The sequence below is a fragment of the Equus przewalskii genome, chromosome 10, assembly GCF_037783145.1.
Source record: "Equus przewalskii isolate Varuska chromosome 10, EquPr2, whole genome shotgun sequence".
Lineage (NCBI taxonomy): Eukaryota > Metazoa > Chordata > Mammalia > Perissodactyla > Equidae > Equus > Equus przewalskii.
Genome location: NC_091840.1, coordinates 12,179,019 through 12,204,671, shown reverse-complemented (window position 1 = coordinate 12,204,671; position 25,653 = coordinate 12,179,019). Strand labels below are relative to the sequence as shown.

Sequence of the window (25,653 nt, the reverse complement as noted above, 5' to 3'; positions counted from 1 at the left end):
AAAGTGTGGCCAGCCAGTCTGGGCACAGGTGTGACTTTTGACTGTGTGACCATGGTCACTCTCTTATGGGTCTTTGACATGAAGACTACACATTAACTAGTAGGTCATTTCCTAATTATTCAAACATGACCCCAGAGATTTTTGTATTGTTATTTTCCAAGACAGGGTAACGGACTTATATAAGCCAGAATTCTTATATGTAAGCAAAGAAATAAACCGTAGATGATCTAAATAGAAAAGGAATTTATTGAACGCATATTGGGTAACTCATAGAACTTCTGGGAAGGCATGAGAACCAGACTTGCGGAATGTGTCAACTGGGGACAACACTCATAATCACACTGTGGAAGTGATTGGGTAAGGACACTATTTAGGATTCACTCATGCAATGTGAGTAGAAAAGCAGTTAATGAAAACAATGCAGCCTTAACATTCTGTATATTTTCCCTGTGCCTTTTGATACAAGTTTCAAACGAAATTAAGCAGCCTGGCAGCTTTGTGATTATTTATTCTCTAATCTCTTGCTAGCTGGTCAATGCTAATAAGTCCATGCAGAGAAACACCTCTGAGCATATCTCCCCCTTTGATGACAGATCAGAAGTGTCATCTTGGATTCCAGATCCCACCTGGGCTGTGAATTGCCCCAACTCTTCATGTCTCGCTCCTTCTCTTGCTTGTATCTGTCTCCTTAAAACACTTGCTTCCTTGGCTTCTACGACCCCCATTCTCTCCTGGCTTGCTGTCTGCTTTCTAAATGTTCCTTTTGTTCCCTTCTTCCCTTTATCCTCTCATTCTTGGCCCTCCTCATGGTTCTGCACTCAGCCATCTTCCTTCTTCCCTTTTCTTCTCTCTCAACACCCTCTACCGGAAGGGATTTCATTCACTCCCGTGGCTCTGTAATTAATAAGCTAATGATTTCAAAGCCCTTAGCTCTCTCCTGAACTTCCAACCAGCAAGCAACTGGACAGTTCCTCATGGATGTCCCGTGGGTCCTCAAACTTCGCACGTTCCAAACTGAACCCAGCACCATCCTATCTTGCTCTCCTGCTGTATTCTCTGCATCAGTGAATAGCAGCAGCATTAATTCATTGTTGGAGTCAGAAAACTAGGTATTATCCTTCAGTCCCCTCTCCTCAGTATCCTCCACATCAATCCCTAGGTTCTGTCACTCCTGTTTCCTTAATGTTTCTTGAATCTGCCCAGCTCTATTCATCTGCATTAAAGCTTTTTTAGTTTAAGCCATCACCACACCTCACCTGGATCATTGTGACAAACTCCTAACAATTGTCCCGCTCCAGCCTCCCTCACACTCCCCACTCCTGTCTTTGCTTGATTATAGGCAGAGGATAAGGTGTGTGCTTGGTCACGTCTCCTCCTTGCATGTGACCATTCAATGAATCCCCGATGGCTCTAAGGAAAAAAATCCAAAATTTTAAGGCAGTGGTTGTTAAGCTATGATCTGTGGGTTGAATCTGGCTTCCCACCTGCTTTTGTACAAACCACAAGTTAAGAATAATTTTTCATATTTTTAAATTGTTGAAAAAAATCAAAGCAATGTGACATGCGAAAATTATATGAACTTTATCCAAAATATACAAGGGACTCTTAAAACACAATAAGAAAATAAACAACCCAACTAAAAATGGGCGAAAGATCTTAACAGATATCTCATCCAGATGATGTATAGGTGGCAAAAAAAACATATAAAAAGTTCCTCAATGTCATAGGCTATTAGGGCATTGCAAATTAAAACAGCAATGAGAGATCACTAAACATGTAATAGAATGCTTCAAATCGAAAACACTGACACCATCAAATGCTAGTGATGACGTGGAGCAACAGGAAGTGTCATTCACTGCTGGTGGGGGTGCAAAATGCTACAGCCACTTTGGAAGACAGTTTTCTACAAAACTAAACATACTCTTACTGTATGATCTAGCAATCGTGATGCTTGGTATTTACCCAAAGAAATTGAAAACTTAGCTCCACATAAACATCGGCACACACACGTTTATGGCAGCTTTATTCATAATTGCTAAAACTTGGAAGTAACTAAGACGTCCTGCAGTAGGTGAATGGATGAAAAAAAAACTGTGGTCCATCCACACAATGGAATATTATTCAGTGCTAAAACGAAATGAGCTATCAAGTCATGAAAAGACATGGAAGAATCTTAAATGTGTAAAACCAGGTGAAAGAAGCCAGTATAAAAAGACTACGTACTGTATGATTCCAACTATACGACATTCTAGAAAAGGCAAAAAACTATGGGGAGAGTAAAAAGATCAGTGGTTGCCAGCAGCTTGGGGAAGGAAGTGGGGACAAGCCGGTGGAACACAGTGGGTTTTTAGGGCACTGAAACTATTCTATATGAAAGTATTCTCTATGATACCTGTCATTATACATTTTTCAAAATCTGTAGAAGGTCAAATACCAAGAGCGAACCCTAAGGTAAACTATGCACCTGGTTAATAACAGTACAGTAATATTGGCTCATCAATTGCAACAAATGTACCACAATAACAATAGAGGAAAATGTAGGATAGGCAGGAGTGAGGTGGTGTCTGGGAACTCTCCGTACTTTCTGCTCAGTTTTTTGCAGACCTAAAACTGCTAAAAAAATAAGGTCTATGAATTTAAAAAGAATATCAATTTCAAATTTCAGTGTTTCTAAAGTGTTTTGGGAACACATCCACACCATTCATGTCCATACTATCTATGGCTGGTTTTGTGCTGCAATGGCCAAGTTGAGAAGTTGCCACAGTGGCCAGATCACCCAAAAAGTCTAAAACATTTACTCTCTGGCCCTTTACAGAAAAAAACCCTGCCAACCCCCAGCCTAAGGCTTAGACAGCCCTTCTGCATCAGGCCATTGGTACTCCTCCAGCTTCACCTCACCATCGCTCATCTTAACCTTCAGCAATCCTGAAAAATATTTTCTCTAAAGAGCCATGCTGTCTCTTGCCCATCCGTTTTCTTTACTGGAAAGACCAGGCAAGACTCAGACAGGGTTCTACTGGTCCCAGCCCCTCTTCTGGGTGGCCTTCTGTGACCTCCTAAGCCAGGTTACCTACCCCTTCAGTGCTCCTCAACCTCCCTCCCCCCTATAGTTTGGCCTACCTGTAGAAGCATCCATGTTCTTGCCATCCTCCTAAGACTGTGAGTTTCTGAGGGCAGGGCCATGACTCATTCATCTCTGCATCCCCGGCTCCTGGTATCTGCTGTGTGGAGGCTCAGGAAACATTTTTAAAGGCTTCTGAACCTGGGATCCATGAAGAGGTGGGCTTCAGGATCTGTGAGACCCCTGAAATCAGATGATAAATATCACATGTGTGTCTGCTTGGGCACATTTTCTGGGGAGAAAGCCCATTGTTTGCATGAACTTCCCAATGGTGAATATGACACCCCCCCAAAAAAATTTTTTTAATTAAGATTTCTTGGAAGAGGTATAGATACAGGGTCAGTAAAATACTAACAGGGGGCTACACTAACAAGATCTGTTGTCTTAGTTATTTTGATAGAATCAAAGTTCCTGATTTTAGTCAACACACTCAAAACGTCTGTGTGGGTGACAGACCCGTCGCTGGTGTTTTAAAGCCTGAAATCCATAACCTACTGATTTAAGGTGAGCGTTAGTTAAAAATAGTGTAGGCATAGGAAACTGACATCAGAGGGAGAATATTTAGAGGCAAGTCATACAAATATCCGGGCTTGACTTGTTTGTAATGATTAATTTTATGTGTCAACTTGGCTAGGCTCTGATATCCAGTTTTCAGTCAGACAGTAATCTAGATGTTGTTGAAAGTGCTTTTTGGATGTAATTAACTTTTAAATCAGTAGATTTTGAGTGAAGTACTCTTCCTAATGGGTGGGCCTCATCCAATCAGTTGAAGGCCTTAACAGAAAAGATTGAGGTTCCCTGAGGAAGGAGTTCTGCCTCCAGACTGCCTTCAGACTCCAGGCTGCAACATCTACTCTTCCTTGGGTCTCTAGCCTATCGGCCTGCCCTCCAGATTTTGGTCTTGCCAGCTTCTACAATGATGAAAGCCAATTCCTTAAAGTAAATCTTTCTCTCCCTCTCTCGATACACATTCTGTTGGTTCTGTTTCTCTGGAGAATCTGACTAATACAACTCTATCTCTCCTGTTGAACATTTGGATTTAAATACGCTATTTTGGATGAAGATATTTTTATTAGACCCAAGATTGCCACACTTCTGTTTCATGGTTAATAGTTTCAATTAATGCTCAAGGAAAACACTCATTCCCAGTTTAGATAAGCATTTGCCAGTGAAAAAAGTAGGAAGACTTTTGGCATTTCAACGCTTGCTGGAACTGGGTTATGTTTGAAACCACAGCCTTGGGTTCCATGGGGAAGCATCAATACTCAGCACCATTGCACATCACAAAGAGGTGCTGGTGGTCTAGAAGCCTCTCGCTGGAAACCTGAAATATGTGGATTTGTCCTTAGCCAACGGAAACCTCAGGCATAAGAAACACTAAGAATGGGCCACCAAAGTATTCCTCCCTTTTATGTATTGGCTCTCTTAGTTCTACTTCTGCTTCCTAAATGCACCACTGATGTTTATTTTGCTTTAAGATTACTATTGTTTCACAAACATCGTTAACAGCAATTGAGGAATTTTGTTTTAAGGAGAAAAATTTACTTACAACCCCACTATCCTAGAAACCTACTTCTTGAGCTTTTCAAGGACACAGGCCAAAGGAAAGGACAATAGACCTTGGAATCAAGGGCAGAAGGGCTCTGGAGAAGGAGAAGCCACACAGAAATGACAGTGGAACAAATGTCATTTCTGAAATGTAATTTACAAGTTGTTGTTCTCACAGCGCAGGGTGATAGTGAAAGAGCATTCACACCATTTGGAAACCACTGAGGCTGTTTGGTTTTTCAGAACAGCTGTCTCAGTGAACTCTTCCCCAGGCTCAACTATCTCCTGCCCATTTCCCTTTTTGTCTTTTAAAGCCCCAGCATATGAGGATTTGGCAGCTAGAACAAGGCTGAGCGCGACTGACACAGGAAACAGGCCCGTGGCTGGACTGGCGCCTAAATGCAGCTGAATGGGGACATACACCCTTGCTAAGGCAAGGAAACAGCTGTCATTCAAAGCACTGGGCTCAATGTCACCAGTTTGTTTTCTTATTCCAAGTGTCTTGATTGCCTTAGGAAGGTAACACTAATGGCTGGACACGGTACAACTCAGTCTTAACTTTGTAGTTTGCGTGGCTCTTTAGGAAGAGGGAGATTTGGGAAGTAAACATTTATTTATTGCATCCCACACGGTGTTGGGCACTTTATTTATATATACTATGCTGCATAGGAAAGTGAGTGATTAAAGATCACTGCCTAGATGTGAGCCACACTAACTGTGCAGCCTTGCGCACATCACTTAACTCATCGTGCCTCATTTTCCTTCTGTAACAATAACAATAATAATAATAATACTTATGCCACAGAGTTATGAGATTAAACTAATTATCATGTCAAAAGGACTTCAAGCAGCGCCAGGAACATATAAGTACTGTATAGGTCTTTGTCATTATTATCTTTACTAGTTAATTTTAACGGAGCCCTGCTTATCCTTTTACGATTGAAGAAACTGAGGCTCATGGAGATTAACTCAATTACCGGAGATGGCAGAGCCTGAAACCAAACTCAGATTTATCTGACGGCAGTGTTTTCTTCTCAGAACACGACCGGGCGTAATCAGTGCTATCGAATTCCTTCCCCTGCTTGCCAGCTTAGGGTTCAGTTTATTAGACCTGTGTACTGAGAGGGGTGAAATCCTATATGACAGAGGCTCTGTCTTTAATCCCCATTCCTCCTATCCCTGGGGAGGAGTTGGTGGGAGGGGAAACTACCCTCTGCATTCTCCTCTTGTGGGCCTAATCAGCGATTCTGATGTTACCTATACTTCCTCTGACTTTCAGAAAGCAGAGGCTAACGAGTACTAAATAAAAGAAACACTCTGGTGAGCAGGACCCTCATACTGGTGGATTCAGGGGAGCAGTGGGCCTCCTAGGGCAGTGCTGTCCAAGAGAAATACAACACCAGCCATATATGTCACGAAAATTTTTCTAATAGCTATGTTAAAAAAGTAAAAAACAAACGCTAAATTAATTTTAATCCTATTTAACCGAATAAATTCAAAATGTTACCAGTTCAACCTGGAAACAATACATAATTATTGAGATTGTATATATATGTTTTGTATTAAGTGCCAAATCCATTGTGTATTTTACACATACAGCTCTAGAGCTATATACCATGCAAGTACAGCAGATGCCAGCCAGACACAAGGATACCGTCCTCCTTTCTTCATTTAGCGACTTTGTATGCCTAAAACTGTCCACTGCTTCCCCTTTCTTCCTCCACCGGCAGATACTCTGATGGAAAAAAATGGCTGAAGCAGTAAAGAAGCCGCCTTTTTCCCCTCAGTCATCCCTGACCAGGGCAGTTTTTGAGGGCAGTTGAGATTTCTTGTGTGGTCACAAAGGGTTTATGCCAACCTGCACGCTTTGTACTTCTCACCATGAGGGCTCAGGCGTGATGATGGGAGCATTTCAGGTTCTAGGACTGAGCCCTCTCTCGGACCCTGCAAAATCCTTTCCCGTGCCTTGTGCCCACAAGGACCGTGTGGCCTCCTTTGACGACAGCACCCCCGGAGGGGAGAGCAGCTCGGTCTGCCAAGCAAACACTTGGCATGGCTCAGATTTCCTGGACCGGATGGCGGGCCCGAGCGCAGAGGCCCGCGCGGCGCTGGCCGGGCACAGGATGCACAGCCGGGCGTGCGCATCCCGGGCATCCGCCGGCTCTCGGCTCGCGGCGCAGCTGCCGCAGATCCGCCGGGGCCGCCGCCTCCTCCGGGGTCTGGAAACGGCAGGAATCTCCCCTCCCCGGCCCCGCGTCCTCCCCTTGCAGGGGCCACGGGGCGGAGTCGCCCACCTGTCATCCGAGACGCCCCACGTGGGTCGGCACGGGTGGGGGGTGGGGGTTGAAGGGAGGGAGAAAAGGCAGAGGCGGCGAGCGAGCCAGGAGTGAGAGTGGGGAGGAGAGAGGAGCGGAGGAGACAGGGGAGCTCTCGATAGCCGCGCGGAGAGCGAGCGAAGAGCAGAGGAAGAATAAAGGGGACCTGAGGCATCCAGAGAGGAACAGGTAAGGAGGGTCAGGTGAACAGAAGGAGGGAAGCACCGGGCTGGAGAGAGTGGGGAAAGAAGAGGCGGGACTGAAGCAAGGGCTGCGGATAAGGGACCAGGTAAGGCGGAAACAAGAGCAGGAGGAGAAAGATTCGAGGAGGAAGAGGGGCGGGGGAAGAACTGCGGCGGCTGCGCCTTTAAGGTTGCCAAGGCGACGGCTCTGGCCAGAGCGAGGCGCATTGACGTCAGCAGCCGAGCGCTGATTGGCTGCGGCCAGGTCGTTTCCGGTGGAGCCGCCGCGGAGCCGCTATCGCAGAGTGGAGCTGAGCTGGGAGGGAAACGCTGGAAGAGCTCAGCCGGTCGCAGCCTCGGACCCTAAGCCCCGTGCCCGCCGCCGCCCGTCCCCAGGTGAGTGGGGTGGACCGAGGGCCCCGGCGCGGCGAGCTTCGCCGCCCCGCCGCCCGTTTGGAGGCGCTGGACCGATCCAAGATGGCGCCACGGGGAGCGACCTGCAGGCGAACGGCCGCACCCCCTGCCCCTCCCTGGCCCCGGCCCGCGCCTCCCCGCAGGCCTCACGCCCCCGGCCGCGCCCCCGGCCCCGAGTCTGCACCTCTGAGGTGGCCCAGGCCGCCGGGGCGTCCGCTCGGGTTCGAGGCTTCCCGGCCGCCCCGCCCCCTCCTCCTCCGCTGCGCGCTTCCCCCACTCCGCGGCGCCCGGGCCCCCGGCCCTCTGCCGCTCTGCTCGGCCTTCGCGCTCCCGCCGCCTCCGCCCCCGCGCGCCGCGGCCTCCTCGCTCGCCCTCCCCCTCTTTCTGAAGGACGACCGCTCGATTTTACCGGAATCCGCCATCGCTTCCCCCAGCGTTTCTGGCTGATCTTGAGACCCAGCAGTTTTTGTTTTCCTCTCTGCTGTCTCCTCCGTATCATGTCCAGCAATCGCCTGCCTTCCCTCTCCTTCCCGAGATTACTCACCCCCCATCTCGCCCCCACGATGATCTTATTAGCCTGGTTCAGAAATTTCCTTTTGTCTCCTTTCACCTCCTTTCCAGATTTTTTTTTCTCTCTGGGGCCGTGGCCACCACTGTGGCCTTCTGATTAGCGTAGGATGAAGGATCGGCCTCCCTTCTTCATTTTGTGGCCTTGATTGTGGCATAAGCGAAGTGAAGGGCACTTTCTTGTCCTTTATCTCGAAAATTATGCGGTACCTGTTAACCCCTCCCGCTCAGGGCAGGTGCGATGCCAAACGACTGAACTACGCGGGGGATTCCCCAGAGATTGGTCTTTTCAGCAGAGGATAGAAAGCTAACGCTTCCTCACGATGACCGCAAGGAAATGTTCCTGGCTGGTCTGAGGGGCTGCGGTCTGAATCAGCAAGTTTCTCAGTGTTTTAAATATTTCCTCGCGTGTAATCCTTTTCAAACTGAATTTTATCACAACTGAATTCCCGAGAGAAAGAATCTGAGTGTTTTCTTATGAGTAGAAACAATGCATTGGAAGTCTTAAAGTAGTCGAATAATTTTGAGGGGAAGAAGCTAAATTATTGGGCTCTTAAAAACTACAAGTACAGAATCTAGGTACATTAGATTAAAAATATGAAGACCATGAAATTTGGCTATTCAGTGGTTTATATAGTGACTGCATTAATCTTGAGGCATTTTCGTTAACATGCTACTTTATTACCAGTGTCGTCTTTTTGGACTTTTTAAGACATCGTTTAAGACAGAAAACCAGTTTCATCTCTTCGACCCACTGCTCATTTTTATCAGCCAAAGACCTGATCTTTGAATGATTTCTCTGATCAGTTGAATACATGTATTGATAGTCCTGAAATATGTCTGAATGTTTTGAAGCATAAAAGATCTGACTTAGTGTTTTTGGGGGCCTTCCGTGTTATTTGAAATGCAGAAAATTCTACTGAAGTGGGTTCTGAGTTCATATGGTTGACTTGGAAAAGTGGCTGATAGAAATGCATCCTAAAGTTAATGAACTTTTTTCTTGAGCGTTTATTTCTGGAATAACAGCATAATTCTTTCTCCCTGCCTCTAATTTATGTGCGTGTCAGGGAGCTACACACTTTCTCACGGTCTGTTAATTAGTCTACTCGTTATTGACCTTTGTCATGAAAGTTGTCAAAACAAAATGAGTAACAGTGTAACACACTAGCTCTTACTCGGGTATTTCTCTCTCTCCCCTTTTAAATTGAAAGTTTCACTTCGGTTTTGTGTGCATTGTGTTCTGAAAAGTCGGATTAGTATTGAATTCATTTGCAGAGTGGAGGGCACCTCGATTTGAAGAGATTTTATCTTCTAATCGTAATTGCTTAGTACAGGAATTAGGAGTTGGAAGGAAAACAGTTTGTGACTCTGTCGTTAAATTACTAAACTTTAAATTCCAGGGTACGGTTAGCCTCTCATTACTATATATCTATTTATTTTGCTTCACTGGAAGGTAGTTTGAACCCTCTAAAATTCATTAAATGCAGTTTATCTATTGAATCGTCATGTAAGTTTAAAACTTAATGTTTTAACATTTTCCTGTCCAGATGAAGAAAATGCTGTGACATTTTCCTCTCCAAATCTTTTATCATTTACTTGGCAAGGGTTTTTGTTTTTGTTTTCTTTTAAGGATTTTCCCTCTTACCAGTGGGTAAGTGTGTTATCATTTAGGGCTGGAATCTGGAATAAAAGATTGCTTTTAAAACTTATCTGAGGTTCCTTATGTGTTTTCAAAATTTTTGATTATGCTAGTAGTTGGCTAAGCAGATCCTTTGCTTCAGTGGTTTGCTGGGAGACTGGAGAACACTCCCCTGGGGTAGGAGTTACAGATAGGGAACGTCAGATGTTCTTTGTTGTGCTCACTTGCTTTCACTTAGAGCACTTGTGTGCCCTTGTAATTCTCTGTCCTATTTACCATTTACACACTTCCCACGTCATCGTGATTTCTTTTGCAGGGGCAGAACTGAATGAAATTCCCTCAAGGGCCTGACTCCTCAGCAGCCCGCCTCTGCAGGGGATAGTGGCTCCTACTTCCTCCCAGGAGCTGAGGTTATTGCCTCTCCCTGTTGCTGCCTGCAGAACCTAGATCCTTCAGCCGGAGCTAAATGAAACACTTCTTTGGAAGAATGCTATTTCTCTACATATTTTATTCCCTAGGCCCTATGTCCTTATTTAAAAAAAATCTACTTAGAGAAGAAAATCGTTGTGAATTTGTTAAGTCAAAGACCAAATTGGCATTTTCTGTTCATAAATAGCTTTCTCAGGCATATGTTTTTCCCTCGTAGAGCACCATGGCGTCTGGCAGCACTGAGGAGGAGCGCAGCCTCCGGGAGTGTGAGCTCTATGTCCAGAAGCACAACATTCAGGCGCTGCTCAAGGATTCTATTGTGCAGCTGTGCACTGCGCGACCCGAGAGACCCATGGCGTTCCTCAGGGAGTACTTTGAGAGGCTGGAGAAGGTAAAAATAAACGTGGGGAGATGATGAGGTGACCCTGACTGTTGTTAAATGTAATGCTGTAGAGTGTTGCTAATTTGTGTCTTTTGAAAGAAAAGGAATTCTGACCAAGTAAGACGTCTAGAATAGAATTTCAAAAAAGAAATGCAGTTAAGGCATTTGTAGTAATTTTTAACTTTGTGGTCAGTAGAATTTATCAGAAAACGGATGTGTATGCTGAGTTTCTTGGCTAACGGAGAGTTTGTAAACATGGTTCCTTATAACTGTTTTAATTAATAGATAAAACTGACTAGATAAGATAACTGACTAGGTACAATTGATCAGAAGTAGTGTAGCAGTTCTATCAAATGAGAAATTCTGCAGTACTGGAAAGCAGTTAATGCTTTTCTCTTCAACAAAGACAGTAAACTTTGTAAGCCTTATCCCACCTTTTAAAACCAATGTAGTGAGCCATTTGAGTCTAGCTTGTGACGGATAGGTCAGAAGTTCTGAGTTAGTAATGTCTGTTTTCCTGGAGGATGTGTCTCAGATGAATCCACTCTGGGCAGAGATATCAAGATTGATCCTTGTCAGGATTTTGCTTTATGTACAGTTTTGGTCAGGACTTGTTTCCTCCTGAAAAAAATTAATCCAGTTTTTATTCTTTGTTGTTCATCCTCATTGCGTGTATGTGTGGCCTAAGCAGTGGCATACGCTTTTCTAAGCAAAATGCTGTTTGCGTCAAGGATGCTGTTTCAGTTAATTTCCCTCAGGAAATGGTGAAGGAGAAAGTCTGGATTGGTAAATGTTTTGAGTAGTTTGATTTGCTTCTGTAAGTCAGTGAGATAAATTTACAGATTTTCTTATGTATATTGAAGTTTGATTGGTTCATAATGATTCTAAACCAACAGGGGGCCTTTCTTAGGTGTATGATCATTAATTATCTAATTATGTAATAGAAATATTTGTAATATATCACACTGGTTTGGACAGTTTCTTAATCAGCATAATTTATTAGTAACAATCTGTTTATACTAAGATTTAAAAAATGTTGGGGTGGCTCATTGATCAAGCATTTTCTACTGTGTTTTTGAAAAGCTGTTTGTTAAAATTGATGTTTAGTACCTTGATTAGAATAATTAAAAACAGCAACAACAAACAACTAAAGACTAACCAGTCCCTATGAATGTAGCCTTGCTGGCTTGGAATTGTGGTAGAAAGTGCAGTTTTGTCTTATTTAAGCAATTCTAAATAGTTAGTGAAATATTGTAGAGCCAGGCTGCTGTGGGCATTCCCTGTTTTGAAATAAAGTGCATTCCTGGAGATCTGGTTCTGAAATGGGTCATTGTAAGGCGATCCCTCTTTCTCTTTGGACATCAGTAGAAGCCGTCAGATGGGATGAAGTTGGTGAGACATTAAGTGTGTCTCTTTTTATAGGGAGCATTGCATGCGTGGTGCTGGTTTCAGAGCCTGTGCTCTAACCGAGGGGGGAAGCAAGAAATCAAACTTTCTTTGCAGATGGGATTTTTAGATTTAATGTGCGTTGGCTTCTTTACCTCTTAATAAACATCACAGTTTAACACACTTTTTCCTGTAATTCAGAGGTCTTTGTTCACTTGCGTAATTCCTTTAGCCAGGGTTGATTATAGATATCTGGACTTTGAAGTAACTAGATTTTCAACAGGTCATTGTTCTCTACATGAGGTATTAGGTTTGTATGTCTGAAAATATGCGGTCATGTTCTTGTCACCTGCTTCCCTATGTTAACCAAGGTTCATGTTTCTGGTACCCTCAACTACTCAGTAAGAAATATGCCAAAAAAACCTCTCACAGTCAGTCCTTGAAAGCTTCTGCATTTTACTTCAGACTGTCATTTGGTATTTGAGTCATCTTTTACGCATGTATTTATTAGAACCTTGCCTGTCTGATAGATCAGAGGAATTTTAATAGCTACGACTATTGAGTGTCTCTTGTGTGCAGGTACTGTGTGAAGCACTTTACATATATACATTCTCGTTATTTCAAATGTGTGAGGTAGGTGATGACCACCATTTTACAGAGGTAGCAGGTAAAACTAAGAGAACTTAAGGAACTCGACTGTAGTCATGGAGTGTAGTTAGCCTGTGTCGCAGCAGCATACCACCCCCAAATTTCAGTGGCTTGCTACAAAAGCCTTATTCCTCAGTCATTGGAGGCTCTTCTGGCCTCAGCCCGTCTTGTCTTCTTGACTCCATATGACTTGTTCTGGGGCTGAGTGGAAGGAGTAGGCACTATGTGCACCATGCTGTTCTCAAGGCAGGGAAGGATCAGGTGCTCAAGGCGGACAGAGCCAAACCATACAAGCAGACATAGTATGGAGTGTCCATTTAGGTTCCGTGGCCAAAGCAGGTCATATGGCCAAGCCCCAAGTCACTGGGGTGGGAAGTTTACTTAGCCTAGAGGGAAGAGTGGAATAAGGGCAGGGAGGGAACAAGTAATTGTTGGAAACATGTTAAGTAAGTGAGGGGGACAGAATCTGAACTTAAAACTCTAGAACATAATGCTGTTAAACAGTAAGTAGACTGGGAGGGGTTTTCGTTTTTTTTTGGTTTTTGTTTTAATGAGTGAGAGAACTAAGAGGGAGGAGACTGACAGCAGAATGACAATAGCAAGAAAAAGGATTAAAAAATGTATCATAATACATATTAGAAATCCATGATCTCAATAATGGCTCTGAGTTGTTAAGATTAGGTTATATCTGTTTGCTGTTAAAGACCAGAACCCATGAAACATTGTTAAAATTGAAATGCTTTTGGTACTTCAAAATTATCTTAAAAATTTAGTTGGATAGAATACAGTTCTAAATGCGATGTCATTTGTGAATTTCTTTTGAAATTTTTGTGAAATGCCAGTGACAAGTTTGGGGGTAGAATTTGTGTTTTCATTTGTGCTCTTAAACTTCGAACTTTGAGGAGTCTTCAGTTTTAAAGTTCTGTGTTAATATGGAGTGGGAAAACCTTACTCATTATTGGAATTACTAGAATGAAAATTAGTGCATTTTCTAAAAAATATATATATATTTTAAATTGGTTACAAATTTGCACATGCTTCAAAATTCTGCAGGTACAAAAAGGTATAACAATAAAAAGTTTTCTTCCCACTCCTCCTGTTCCTTGAATGCAGGCTGTATTCTACAGATAATGTATGGAAATTTACAGGCAAATTCATATAGCAAAGAGCTTTCTGGTCTTTTCCAGTATGTGCATGGCGTTCCGTTGTATTGCTATGCTGTAATTTATTTAATCACCATTTTGATTGCTTCCAGTGTTTTACTATTAAAAACAATGATATGTTATGAATAACGTTGTATATAGGTAATTTTACCTATATGCACATCTTAGAATAAATTCCTGGAAGTAGAATTACTAGATTATTCAGCCGAGGTAAATTCATTTGTAATTAAATATACAAATATATTAAAGGTTTTTTTGTTATATTTTTTATTGTGTTTTTTTCTTAGTTGAAAATGAGCAAATCCAGAGAAATGAGGAAAATAAAGCCAACCCCTCCCTCCAAAAAAGAAAAAAAAATCAGGCATGGTTCTACTAATAGAAATAATACTTCTAATACCTTGATGGTTATCGCTTTAGACTTTTCTTGCTACATATATATAGTTCTTTTATTTGTCTTGATGCCAAAAGCCAAGCTGAGTACCATGCAGGAGAAAAAGTAGGCATCTCTTTAATTTTTTATCAAAAAACTTTCTGAAATAATCAGTAAATGCTAAAAATTTGTTTAGATTTGAAAGATGGTTTAGAAAAATAATGGAGAATGAATCACATGAATGAGAAAGTAGTAGATAACATGTTCTTGTTTTTTTCCTCCTTGTTTTACATTGGGCATAACAACTCGTTTTTTACTGCAGACCTGAGAGGAATTTCTTTTTAAGGCCCTAGATCTGAAAAATAAGAATGTTAAAATGTTCATTCAGTTTTTATAGAATTGGTTTAATAAGTTTTTAAAAGCAGATAAAGTTTTTCTTGTTTTAACTTGAAGTGTCAACCCTGATAGTAATAAAGAATACTTTTAGGTCTGCTGGGAGAAGTATTGTCAGATCTGAACTTATTTGAATTCTTGGTGACTGTCACATTGTTTCATTATTTATGTCTGAGACTCCAGCTAGAGTATGAATTGCACAGGCTCGGGACTCTCTCCTGTTGGTTTTCATATTCTCCTTGCTTAGGGTAGGCTTGGCGTGGCAGATCCAGAGAATATTTCCTCGATTAATGAAATAGCCCAGTAGTCCAGACATTCTTGAAGCTCTCTGCTGTGCCTGAGTGGTTATTCCTAAATCACCTTCTTTTGGGGAGCAGAGAGTCTCATGCTGTCTGTAACAGCATACAAAAAAATCTCAGTCCCCAGGATTCTATTTTGCAGTTTATTACTGTTGTGTGCAATGTAAATTGTTTTCCATATATTATTATATTGAGTATCTGATTTTTTACTTGCATGTTATGTGTCCTTGTACTAATGGTTTTTGTTCATTAATAAGTGTAATATCTATTATCTGTTACCATCCTTCAGAGTGTTTCTTTGCAAATTTGTTTCTCCCATTTTTTCCTGTTTGGAATTGGCCTTTTCCTCTTAACTTTTACATTGGTAATAGAGGAAGAGATGTGAAGTGACTGAGATGGACTGTCATTGGAATATGAGAATACCAACTTTAGATGCTGAGGGAGCTCATTTTGTAAACCTATAATTTTTTCAGGAGGAGGCAAAACAGATTCAGAATCTGCAGAAAGCAGGCACCCGTGCAGACTCAAGGGAGGATGAAATCTCTCCTCCTCCACCCAACCCAGTGGTTAAGGGCCGGAGGCGACGAGGTGCTATCAGTGCTGAAGTCTACACGGAGGAAGATGCTGCATCCTACGTTAGAAAGGTTGGTATCTAAACACTGGGGAAATGTTTTCGGGACTCATGCGGTAGTCATCTCGTCGCCTTGGATGAGTGCATGCACTGTTTTGAATGATAACACAAACAGGATGGCTCAGACTCCGTCCTGTACAGTTCTTGGGTACCAGGGAGCAGGTTTCTGTAGTAACATGCCATCAGAGGAAGTAACTTAATAGTGAGTATAAAACAGTGCATAATTGCATTTGGGGGTTTTCTTTTCCATGTTGTTGTTTTGCAGTAGAAGAAGCAGGCGGTACTCCTTTTTCTCTTGAATCATAGTGTCGATTTTTTGACATCCTGTAATTCACGTTGTAGCTTTTAACATTTAATCCTATAAACTTCATTCATCCTAATTGGCTCTTCCTTAGAACCAGCTTGCCATTTTGAATTATGCTCTTAGCCTGAGGGGGAAGAGAATTGTCCCGGCAAAGGGCTTGTTGGGCCAGCCCTGATGGTCTAGTGGTTAAAGTTCAGGGCCTGGGTTCACTTCCTGGTCATGGAGCCACACCACCCTTCTGGCAGTTGCCATGCTATGGTGGTGGCTCACACAGAAGAACTGGAAGGACTTACAACTAAGATATACAACCATGCACTCAGGGGCTTTGGGGACAAAAGGAGAAAAAAAAAGGAAAATTGGCAACAGATGTTACTTCAGGGCAAATCCTTCTCTGCCAAAAAAATAAAAAAGAATAAAGATTAAAAATGACTGTCATAAAATGCTTAGTTTTGCTTCAGAATAATGACCTTGGTCAAGGTGTTTTTGATTTACTTCTTTAGTTGTTGACTAGGAATCGAATACCAGCCTTTAAATACAGGCCTGGTTGTAGGCAAAGGGATTAGTCAGTCAATATTTGTTGAGTTCTTTGTAGATCAAAGATAGTACAAGTGTGTTGTGTTGAAAATATTTAACTCAAAGCAGTTTTGTTTAAATACATTAATGTAACTTGACATTTAATTGAATTGCAGATTCCAAACATGAAATGTTTTTGGTTTATGGATTGTCATTTGATCTTCTGTTCTTTTCCAGGTTATACCAAAAGATTATAAGACAATGGCTGCTTTAGCCAAAGCCATTGAAAAGAATGTACTGTTTTCACATCTTGATGATAATGAGAGGAGGTAGGTACCGGTTCTGTGTTATACTGTTTTTCCAGTATGGCCGTGGTCCCAATCTGGTCTCATCGTTGTTGCAAGTTTTAAGGCTCTGACTAATCGTTCACCTGATGATGATCCACACTGAAAATCTGGGAGCTTTAATTCTAAGGTAAATGTTTGAAATCTGTAAAAGAGGCTCATGAAATGTAACACGGGCCCTTTTCTCCCTTGCAGTGATATTTTTGATGCTATGTTTCCTGTTTCCTTTATTGCTGGAGAGACTGTCATTCAGCAAGGTAAGGGCTGCTGCTTCTCTGGCATGCAGTATTATTATGGGAGAGGAAACTGTAGGATTTTTTTTGTTTTTGAGGAAGTTTAGCCCTGAGCTAACACCTGCTGCCAGTTCGCCTCTTTTTTGCTGAGGAACTTTGGCCCTGAGCTAACATCCATGCCCATCTTCCTCTACTTTATATATGGGACACCTACCACAGTGTGGCTTGACAAGCGGTGCATAGTTCTGCACCCGGGATCCGAACTGGTGAACCCTGGGGGGCCGAAGCAGAATGTGCAAACTTAACTGCTGGGCCATGGGGTCAGCCCCAGATTTTTTTTTATTGAGGTTTGTTTTCCTCTTTCAGCCTACATTTTCCTTCTGTTATACTGTTGGATTTTCCTTTTTTTTTTTTAAAGTAAAATCCTTGGAGCTGAAAGGTACTCTCTCTCTAAGGGACTAATACGTCCCTAACATCAATACAGTTTTGTTTATAGTAACTCTTAAAGGAAATTCCTGCGTTTTTATTTTCAATATTGTATGTAATATGAGAACCATGTGTATTTCGTATATCTTTTACATTGATTATTAACCATTTATAAAGTAGGAAATAAGCAAAGCACTTAGATTCTTCATTGTATAGCCCATCTATTTATGAGGTTCTGTGCCTTCTGCTGATTCTTACCTTGTTGTCTACGAAGACTAACGTGGATCTAATCTTTTGGGTAACCCCCCTTTTTGCCTTCTTCACTCTTGATATTTTCATGGGTCTTCATGATCCATATATTCCTCTATTTAGTGACAGTCTGATACTTTGTTGCTTACTATTTGAGTTGTTTCTTGTCTGGTGTTATAGGTGATGTAGCAGTTAGTACCTTGTACACATGTGGCTTTGTTTTGTTTTTCAGAGGTATTCTTCACTATGAGATGACTAAAAAATTGATCAGTCTGATGACTTTCAAAATATATTGCGGGATTTTTTTTCTGAAAGATTATGTTAATTTATAACATATTCTTCCCTCACAGCACTTCTATAAAATAAGTTTATTATTTTACATTCTTTTGGTAGTTTTGATTTGTGTTAATTTTATTAATATGCTTCTAACTTTTTTTACTCTCCTCTCTTTTAGGTGATGAAGGAGATAACTTCTATGTGATTGATCAAGGGGAGATGGATGTAAGATTTAATAATAGCAGAAATATGTTGATAATTTTAAAAGTCAGTGTACTGATATTTATTATTTCTAAGAGTTTCTGAAGGGCTATCAGAGCCCTTGTATGTCAAATTCCATTACCACCTTTTGCCAGATATTTTAATGACGGAAACTTTTTAAAAGTAATTTCTTTAGCCATACATATTGTTAAAAACTTTTGCTGGAGTAGTGATTAAGGTGTGCATGTATGCTGTGGAGTAAAACAGATGTGAGGGAGAGTCTTGACCCAACCATTAGCTATGAGACTTGGTACAGCTTTCTTGATGCTGTAAGTTTTGTTTACAAATGAAATGGGGATAATAATAGCATTGTTCTCATAGGATTATTAGGAAACTCAGTGTCTTATGCAGGTAAAATGCTTAGCACAGTGCTCTGTAAATGTATATGGTTGTTGTTAATGCTTAGTTCACCCTTTTTGCCCTGATCATCCTTACAGAGTACCTTTTTCTTATCAGATATTAAACCAGGTAAATCACAGACACTCTGAACTTAATTAACTCATTGTCAGAAGTCAGCTATTTTGCAGTGTACTGAAAACGTAATAGATTCTATGTTTTTAAACAAAGTTCAGGATTCTGACCCTTTAAAAATGTTTGAGGGTTTTTAATACACGTATTTGTGTATGTAGAAAAAACCAATTCTCTTATGTCACTTGCATTTTAGGTCTATGTCAATAATGAATGGGCAACCAGTGTTGGGGAAGGAGGGAGCTTTGGAGAACTTGCTTTGATTTATGGAACACCGAGGGCAGCCACTGTCAAGGCAAAGACAAATGTGAAATTGTGGGGCATCGACCGAGACAGCTATAGAAGAATCCTTATGGTAAGACACCATGGTTTTTGGAGTGTGATTTGGAATTCCAGTCTGTAATGCTAATGTTTGAAGAACAGCACCAAATTAAAATGATAATATTTCTTGCTTTTAGTGATTGAATGCTTTCCATTAAGTCCAGTGTAGCACATTTTATTATACCATTTGAGATAGTGATCTTTTAGAACAAAGATTTGGCCAGAAATAAGGTGGGAAACAAATGTGGCCTGTATGTAATGGTCAGCTCATATTTGGCAGTCTCTCCATTTGCTCATAGGCACATCTTCACTTACCTAATTGTTGCACATCACAGATAGTCTGATAGGTACTGCTTCTAAGTGCATAAAGTTATTTAAGGCCATTCAGAAGCAGCTTCCCTAAACTGAAAGTGAGTTATCAGTGATGCACATGTCATGTCCCCTCCCAGTAAACGAATAAACAAAATAATAAAACCATTGGAACATTCTGCTCTTAAAGTCAGACTTTTTGAGAACTTTGTGACAGATTTATAGAGTAGCTTTGGATGTTTACGTTCCAGCTAATGGCATTAGTCATCTTGAATGATTTTCTTAAATTTTTGCAGTGCATGTCTGGTGATTTGATACTACGCAGTTGGATGTACTTTGAAAATTTTCTGTATTTGGGGGGGTGTGTGTATGCATGTATGTATAAAAATATTTATAAGTATATAAATTGCCAAGGCAGTTTACTTTGTAAGGCATGTTTACTATAGAGGACTGTGTGTTTCCCCCTCTCTTTCCCCCGTATATATTTAATTAACTTTGTGGATATGACAACTTGGTTAAGTTTGGGGCTTTGGCACTTTTTTTGTTTTTATTTTTGGGTCTTGTGGTAGCAGTTATATTTCTTTAGTGGAGGATTGGGGTGGTGGGGCAGGACCCCAGGCTGGAAAAATATTCAGCTGGAAATACATATTCAGCTATAATCACATATATATTACTGGGTTTTTTTTTTTTTTTTTTGAGAACTGATCATTTGCTTATTTGACATTTCACTAATTGGTGCTAGGACCCTTCTTTGGCCATATACCTTGTATTCCTTTTAGGAGTTGGTAAGAGCTTTTTATTGAGCTGAAGAGAGGGCCTTACCATCTTCAAATGAAGAAAAGTAATCACATATTAAGAAGCAGCAGCAAGCTTTGACTTCTCTTTTTTTTATTTACTTGAAACTTAATATTTATTATTTCACAACATTATGTGATAAGTACACATTTTTGAGAGATGACTTTTGTTACTTTTTTCATTTTTAGGGAAGCACACTGAGAAAGCGGAAGATGTATGAGGAGTTTCTTAGTAAAGTGTCTATTTTAGGTAAGTTTTGGAAAACTGCATGGAGAATTGTTAAATTGAAGTGTTAGCGATAGTTAAGGAAACTCTATTGTATTTCATAAAAACTGCTCTAGTTATCACCTCATCGTCTTTTTGTTAACAGTAGTGAAAACACATGGACTTTTTATTTGATAGAGTTGAAATTTGACTAAGTTAGAAATAATTTTCAAGTGTGTTGAATTTGCCTAGTATATGACAGATGTCTTAATTAGAAATGATTGGACCGGGGAAAAGCTTTCTGGAATCATGTGCTATTCATTCCTCCTGGAGAGAGTGAAAGGCTAGAAGTGTCCTTCTTTTGACTATGGACAGTCACAGTTATTCACCCTGTGACTTCTGTCTTTCTTGCTCCATCAGTGAGTTTATTGGTTTATGAAAATGAGTATTTCCGGGAGTGCATTTCCTCTGTAGAAAGATCAGGTGTCATTTGCTGCTTCCTCTGAAAAAATGCCACAAGTTTTTTGAAATTTAGAACAAAGCAGATTAATTGGAGATATTTCTGTATGTTTTATTATGTGGAGTTAGAGACATTGTTACAACCTGTTCTTCATTGGGAGGGGAAATGGCAATTTTTTTTTTTTAAGATTTTATTTTTTCCCTTTTTCTCCCCAAAGTCCCCCGGTACATAGTTGTATATTCTTAGTTGTGGGTTCTTCTAGTTGTGGCATGTGGGATGCCACCTCGGTGTGACTCCATGAGCGGTGCCATGTACGCACCCAGGATTCGAACTGACGAAACACTGGGCCGCCTGCAGCGGAGCGCATGAACTTAACCACTCGGCCATGGGGCCGGCCCCAGAAATGGCAATTTTTATAAGATAATAGTCTTCTGCCATTGTTTTGTTTTAGTGAATTGACTTTTCCCCCTTTATTTGTCCTTTCTCTAAAATGGTTACTTTTGTTTAGTGTCTTGGGTGCTCATTTGACGTTTGGGAACAAAAGTTATTTTCTATTCCTCTTGTGGGTTTCATAAATAAATTCCATTCATAGATCAGTTATTTCTCCGAACCTCTGGAATAATATGGATGGTGACACTGTTACTTTTGGGCCCTGTAATTGTAGGTTTGATTTGCATTGATGATAGTCTTTAGGACTACTTAACAATTGCATTTTTTTATTCGTTTACCGTTGGGTACAGTTGGTATAAATTAACCTGGCCACTGGGCTACTGAAGTGAGGATCAAAGGGTTATCGTGGATAGTAGGAGGATCTTGCTGAGACTAGAGGTAATTGAAGAAAGGTGCCGTGTTTAATCTGAGACACTGCTAGAGTATTGAATTGGCATGGCTAGTTGGTTGACTGTCTTTATACTTTTTGTTTTGGCATTTTTAGCAACACCAAATAATGTAGAGAAATTCTTTTGATTCTTGCCTTCCAGAATCTCTGGACAAGTGGGAACGTCTCACGGTAGCCGATGCATTGGAACCGGTCCAGTTTGAAGATGGGCAGAAGATTGTGGTGCAGGGAGAACCAGGGGATGAGTTCTTCATTATTTTAGAGGTAAAGAACTCTGCATTTGATACTTTAAAAAGTTGTACATTGTAAGAGAGAAAAAGGGGGTAATTCTGATGTATAGCTTTAGTTTTTAAAAATATGTGACAGTTTTATTTAAAAATTGTGTTTCACTTTGAAATACTGTTGTTTGGTTTTTTGCCAGGCCACCACATTTTAAATGAGTTTGAGTCTGAATTCTGGAAGGGCTATTCATGAAATAAAAGCCAAATTTTGACCTACTCAAATTAATTAAAATTAATCCTTATCATGCAAGCCAGACAAAACTCAACCATTTAGCATAACAAACTATTATGGTTCTGCACCATCCTTGTTAAAATCATGTGTTTTAGGCTGTTTGGCAAACAGGACCAAAGGTGATTATTTAAATTCTAAAAGTTACTATGTTTTATATTTTCACAGTCTATGGAAATATATAGCAGATACTTTTATCTGCTATGCAGACTCAAATAGCAGATTTTTTGTGAATGAGGCTCAGTAGATGCTAATTGGTTTTATTTAAACCGGGGATCATGGGACTCTTTCTGTAAAGGGCCAGATGGTAAGTTATTTAGGCTTTATGAGCTGTAGGGTTTCTGTGCTGAAGACTCACTTCTGTGGTCATAGTACAAAAGCAGCCATAGACAGTGTGTAAATAGTGTGTTGTTCCTATAGGATTTTATTTACAAAAACAAGGCAGTGAGCTTGGATTTGGCTCTCCAGCTGAAGTTTGACGAGTCTGAACTCTTTAAGTACCTTGGCTTGATGAGAAGAACCCATAATGGGCTGCTGGGTAAATAGGAATCGAAGCTCATGTAGTGACTCGTTTCAGTCACCTTTTGTCATATGGACACAGAGGATTTGAAATAACTGCCGAATACTTTTTTTTTTTGCAAAGTAGCTAAAATTGCATAGGATATTTAAAATGCCATCCCTGGATTTGAAAGTATTTATTTATTAGTTTTTTGCTGATTTTATCATAGGGTTCTGCTGCTGTGCTGCAGCGTCGGTCAGAAAATGAAGAGTTTGTTGAAGTGGGAAGATTGGGGCCTTCTGATTACTTTGGTATGTGGATTTCCTCACAGTAAATACATAGTTGCTTTAAGTCACATCTCTGTGAGATATTGTCGTCTTCCATAATTTTGTCTTTTCTTCTGAATTTTGTTTTTTAATTGCCATCATTTTTGGCTCTCAGAGAAATAGTGTGAGATTTTGACCTCTACTCGGTTAATAATTAAGTTATTGATTGTCTCATATCTGAGTTGTTGTTTCTTCCGAAGTGTAGATGTGATTGGCCTGTACTAAGTTGTTAAGAGGAATCAAGACTTATGTTCTCTTTTTTTCTCAGGAGGGCGCCTCCAAGACAGCGTTTCCCACAGAGTTAGCCAACTCTTACCCTTCTCCTTTCCCTTCTCCAGGTGAAATTGCACTACTGATGAATCGTCCTCGTGCTGCCACGGTGGTCGCTCGTGGCCCTTTGAAGTGTGTTAAGCTGGACCGACCTAGATTTGAACGTGTTCTTGGCCCGTGCTCAGATATCCTCAAACGAAACATCCAGCAGTACAACAGTTTCGTGTCACTGTCTGTCTAAAGTCTGCCTCCTGTGCCTCCCCTTTCTCCTCTCCCCAGTCCATGCTTCACTCATGCAGACTGCTTTATTTTCTCTATTTGCAGCGCCACGTGGCCACTGGCATCGCAGCTTCTTGTCTGTTTATATTAAAAGTTGCTTTTATTGCACCGTTTTTAATTTGGAGCATTAACTAAATGCTCATACACAGTTAAATAAATAGAAAGAGTTCTCTGGAGACTTTGCTGTTACTGCTTCTCTTTGTGCAGTGTTAGTGTTCAGCCAGGGCCATGCGTGCCATGCTTTTTGGTGAGGGCAGATCCCTGCACCAAACGAATTACCATAGAGTAATGATGTAACAGTGCAAGATTTTTCTTAAGTGACATAATTTCCCAGTTATCATAAGCATATTTCAGACTGTGGCCATATGTGCTGTATTTCTTTATAGAATAAATGGTTTCTCATTAAGCTCTAAGGATTAGAAAAAAATGGATGTAGAAAAATCTTAGTATAGTAGAAAGACATCTGCCTGTGTTTAAACTAGTTGAAAGGTGGAAAAATGCCCATTTTTGCTAATTATCAGGTGGATATGATCTGTTCAGTTTTTTCTTTTCAACTAGAATTGTTGAGCAAATTTGCCTGGTTTTGTTTATATCATGTTGTTAATGTTCCCTCTCCAATTCTAAAATAATGTTTAGGTGTGGCTATCTACACCTGCCTTTTGAAACCAAAATCATAGGCTGCAAATATTGGATTATGATTTAACTGCATCTGCCTCAGCTCACAAATTCTGAGTAGACCTTTATTTATCCAGCTAGTGCCAAATATTGACTATAGATGCTGAATTGAGAACGAGAATTTGAGGTGTACACTCTTGATTGTTAACTTGGAGCTTTTGGTTAATGTGCATCTTTCAGTTGACTGCAGGATAATCTGTGCTCATTAAATACTGATCAAGGAGATTGGATGTGCTGGGGATAGATAGAATAGATGGAACAAATGTCCTAACAGAAAGATGGAGGTGATGTTGCTAAAGGGAGAAATGCCCGGTGGACAAAGTTCAGTGTTGGGAACTTTGCCCCACTAAATTCATTGGGGCATGAGATTTGAGGGTTTTTTTTTTTTTTTTACTTCGGTTTAACTTTTTTCCCTCCTTTGTACATCAGCTAGAACTTACGGTGTGCTGCAGGAGGTAGGGTAGGATGTGTCTGTGTTGTTTCAAATTGGTCTAAAAGGCCATCCTGCTGAAAGTTCCGCTTTCCTATCAAGCATTTATTTCTCTGGCAAACTTTTTTGTTTTTTTAAAGTAAACTTGTGTTTTGAGTCTTAACTGTATTTCAGTATTTTCCAGCCTTATCAACCTTATGTGTTACATTATTCCATGTGCACCAATGATACCCAACCATTTATTTTTATTATTTTTTTAAGCAAAATTTCACAGTTCCATAATCTGGGCACTTTTCTTTTCATTGTGGTTTATATATAAGGTAGAGTTATACTTGGGAGTGACTGCAAGCATTTTTCCATCTGTGTGCAATTGGCTCTCATTATTAATCCCGTCTCCTACTCTTTCCCAGGCAATTTAAATTGGTCATGGTAGGTTTTCTTTTCATAGATATGAACAGTTTTTAGGTTGTTACTAACTTTGAAGTATAAATCTGGGAAAGAGGTTTTATTTACATTATAGTGTGGGATAGAAAGCCACCTTATTACAAATTTTTTATTTTTCAAAATCTACATTAGATGAGGTTTTCTGATCTGTATTTTGTGTTTAGCTACCTTTTTATATTTAAAAAGTTAAAAATAAAAATTATGTTCTCGTTAGCTTACAGCTTGATTTGATCTTTGTTTAAATGCCAAACTGTACCTAAATGAATTATTTAGAATGCCATAAATTTGCACAGTTTCATATATGTATATAATCATGTTCTTGTATATTTAGATACATATAATGCTTTCTAAATGAGTTTTCCTCTTAAATCATTTGGCTTGCTGTTTACTCCCTTTTGTAGTTTTTAATCTAAGAAATTTTAAGTCTAAATTTAAAAATTACCACATTTAAAGCTTTATCTTTGTGCAATCTGAGTATATGTGAGAAATCACGATTGGCGTAATTTGTCTGAGTTGATATCCATAGCTTTAGAAGTCATTATTTCTGGGCTTGGTAAGTGAATTTTTGAGATCTGTTGCTCTAGAAAGTATAGATGGCCAAAGGACCATTTTGTGTTGTTTCCTGGTTACTAGTCTGATTATACTCTGTGTGCTAATATACTCTATTCTTTTTGTTATAGATTGTCTTAACGGTAGGTCAAGTAATAAAAAAAATTAATTTAAATTCTTAAA

The 25,653-nt window shown here is 40.4% G+C and overlaps 1 protein-coding gene and 1 long non-coding RNA gene across 5 annotated transcripts; one reads left to right on the top strand and one right to left on the bottom strand.

Moving 5' to 3' along the window:
• Window positions 1–228: 228 nt before the first annotated feature.
• Window positions 229–8,300, bottom strand: LOC139074011 (uncharacterized). Of its 2 annotated transcripts, XR_011523289.1 has the most exons (4): window positions 6,550–6,676; window positions 6,285–6,404; window positions 3,121–3,304; window positions 229–2,613 (listed from the first exon to the last, which is right to left on the bottom strand). It is a non-coding gene; the product is annotated as an uncharacterized lncRNA (long non-coding RNA). The 2 variants fall into 2 exon arrangements; XR_011523290.1 differs by lacking the exons at window positions 6,285–6,404; window positions 6,550–6,676 and adding an exon at window positions 7,990–8,300.
• Window positions 6,573–25,653, top strand: PRKAR1A (protein kinase cAMP-dependent type I regulatory subunit alpha). 3 transcript variants are annotated; one of them, XM_070561529.1, is made up of 12 exons: window positions 6,788–7,173; window positions 7,407–7,562; window positions 10,433–10,606; window positions 15,330–15,500; window positions 16,542–16,633; window positions 16,844–16,905; window positions 18,011–18,057; window positions 18,758–18,916; window positions 20,175–20,235; window positions 21,631–21,752; window positions 22,727–22,808; window positions 23,162–25,653. In XM_070561529.1, exons 3-12 carry the CDS (start codon window positions 10,439–10,441, stop codon window positions 23,332–23,334), a joined length of 1,137 nt encoding a protein of 378 aa, XP_070417630.1. In that variant the 5' UTR covers window positions 6,788–7,173; window positions 7,407–7,562; window positions 10,433–10,438; the 3' UTR covers window positions 23,335–25,653. The 3 variants fall into 3 exon arrangements, with proteins under 3 accessions (XP_008529711.1, XP_070417630.1, XP_070417631.1); XM_070561530.1 differs by having other exon boundaries at window positions 6,790–7,173; window positions 7,357–7,562; XM_008531489.2 differs by lacking the exon at window positions 7,407–7,562 and having other exon boundaries at window positions 6,573–7,173.

What these genes read in the sequence shown, in the direction of transcription:
- PRKAR1A (XM_008531489.2), top strand. Translation starts at nt 10,439, where the DNA reads ATGGCGTCTGGCAGCACTGAGGAGGAGCGCAGCCTCCGGGAGTGTGAG. An exon ending in ACTTTGAGAGGCTGGAGAAG is followed by an intron (nt 10,607 to 15,329) that starts GTAAAAATAAAC and finishes TAATTTTTTCAG; the next exon opens with GAGGAGGCAAAACAGATTCA. An exon ending in CTGCATCCTACGTTAGAAAG is followed by an intron (nt 15,501 to 16,541) that starts GTTGGTATCTAA and finishes GTTCTTTTCCAG; the next exon opens with GTTATACCAAAAGATTATAA.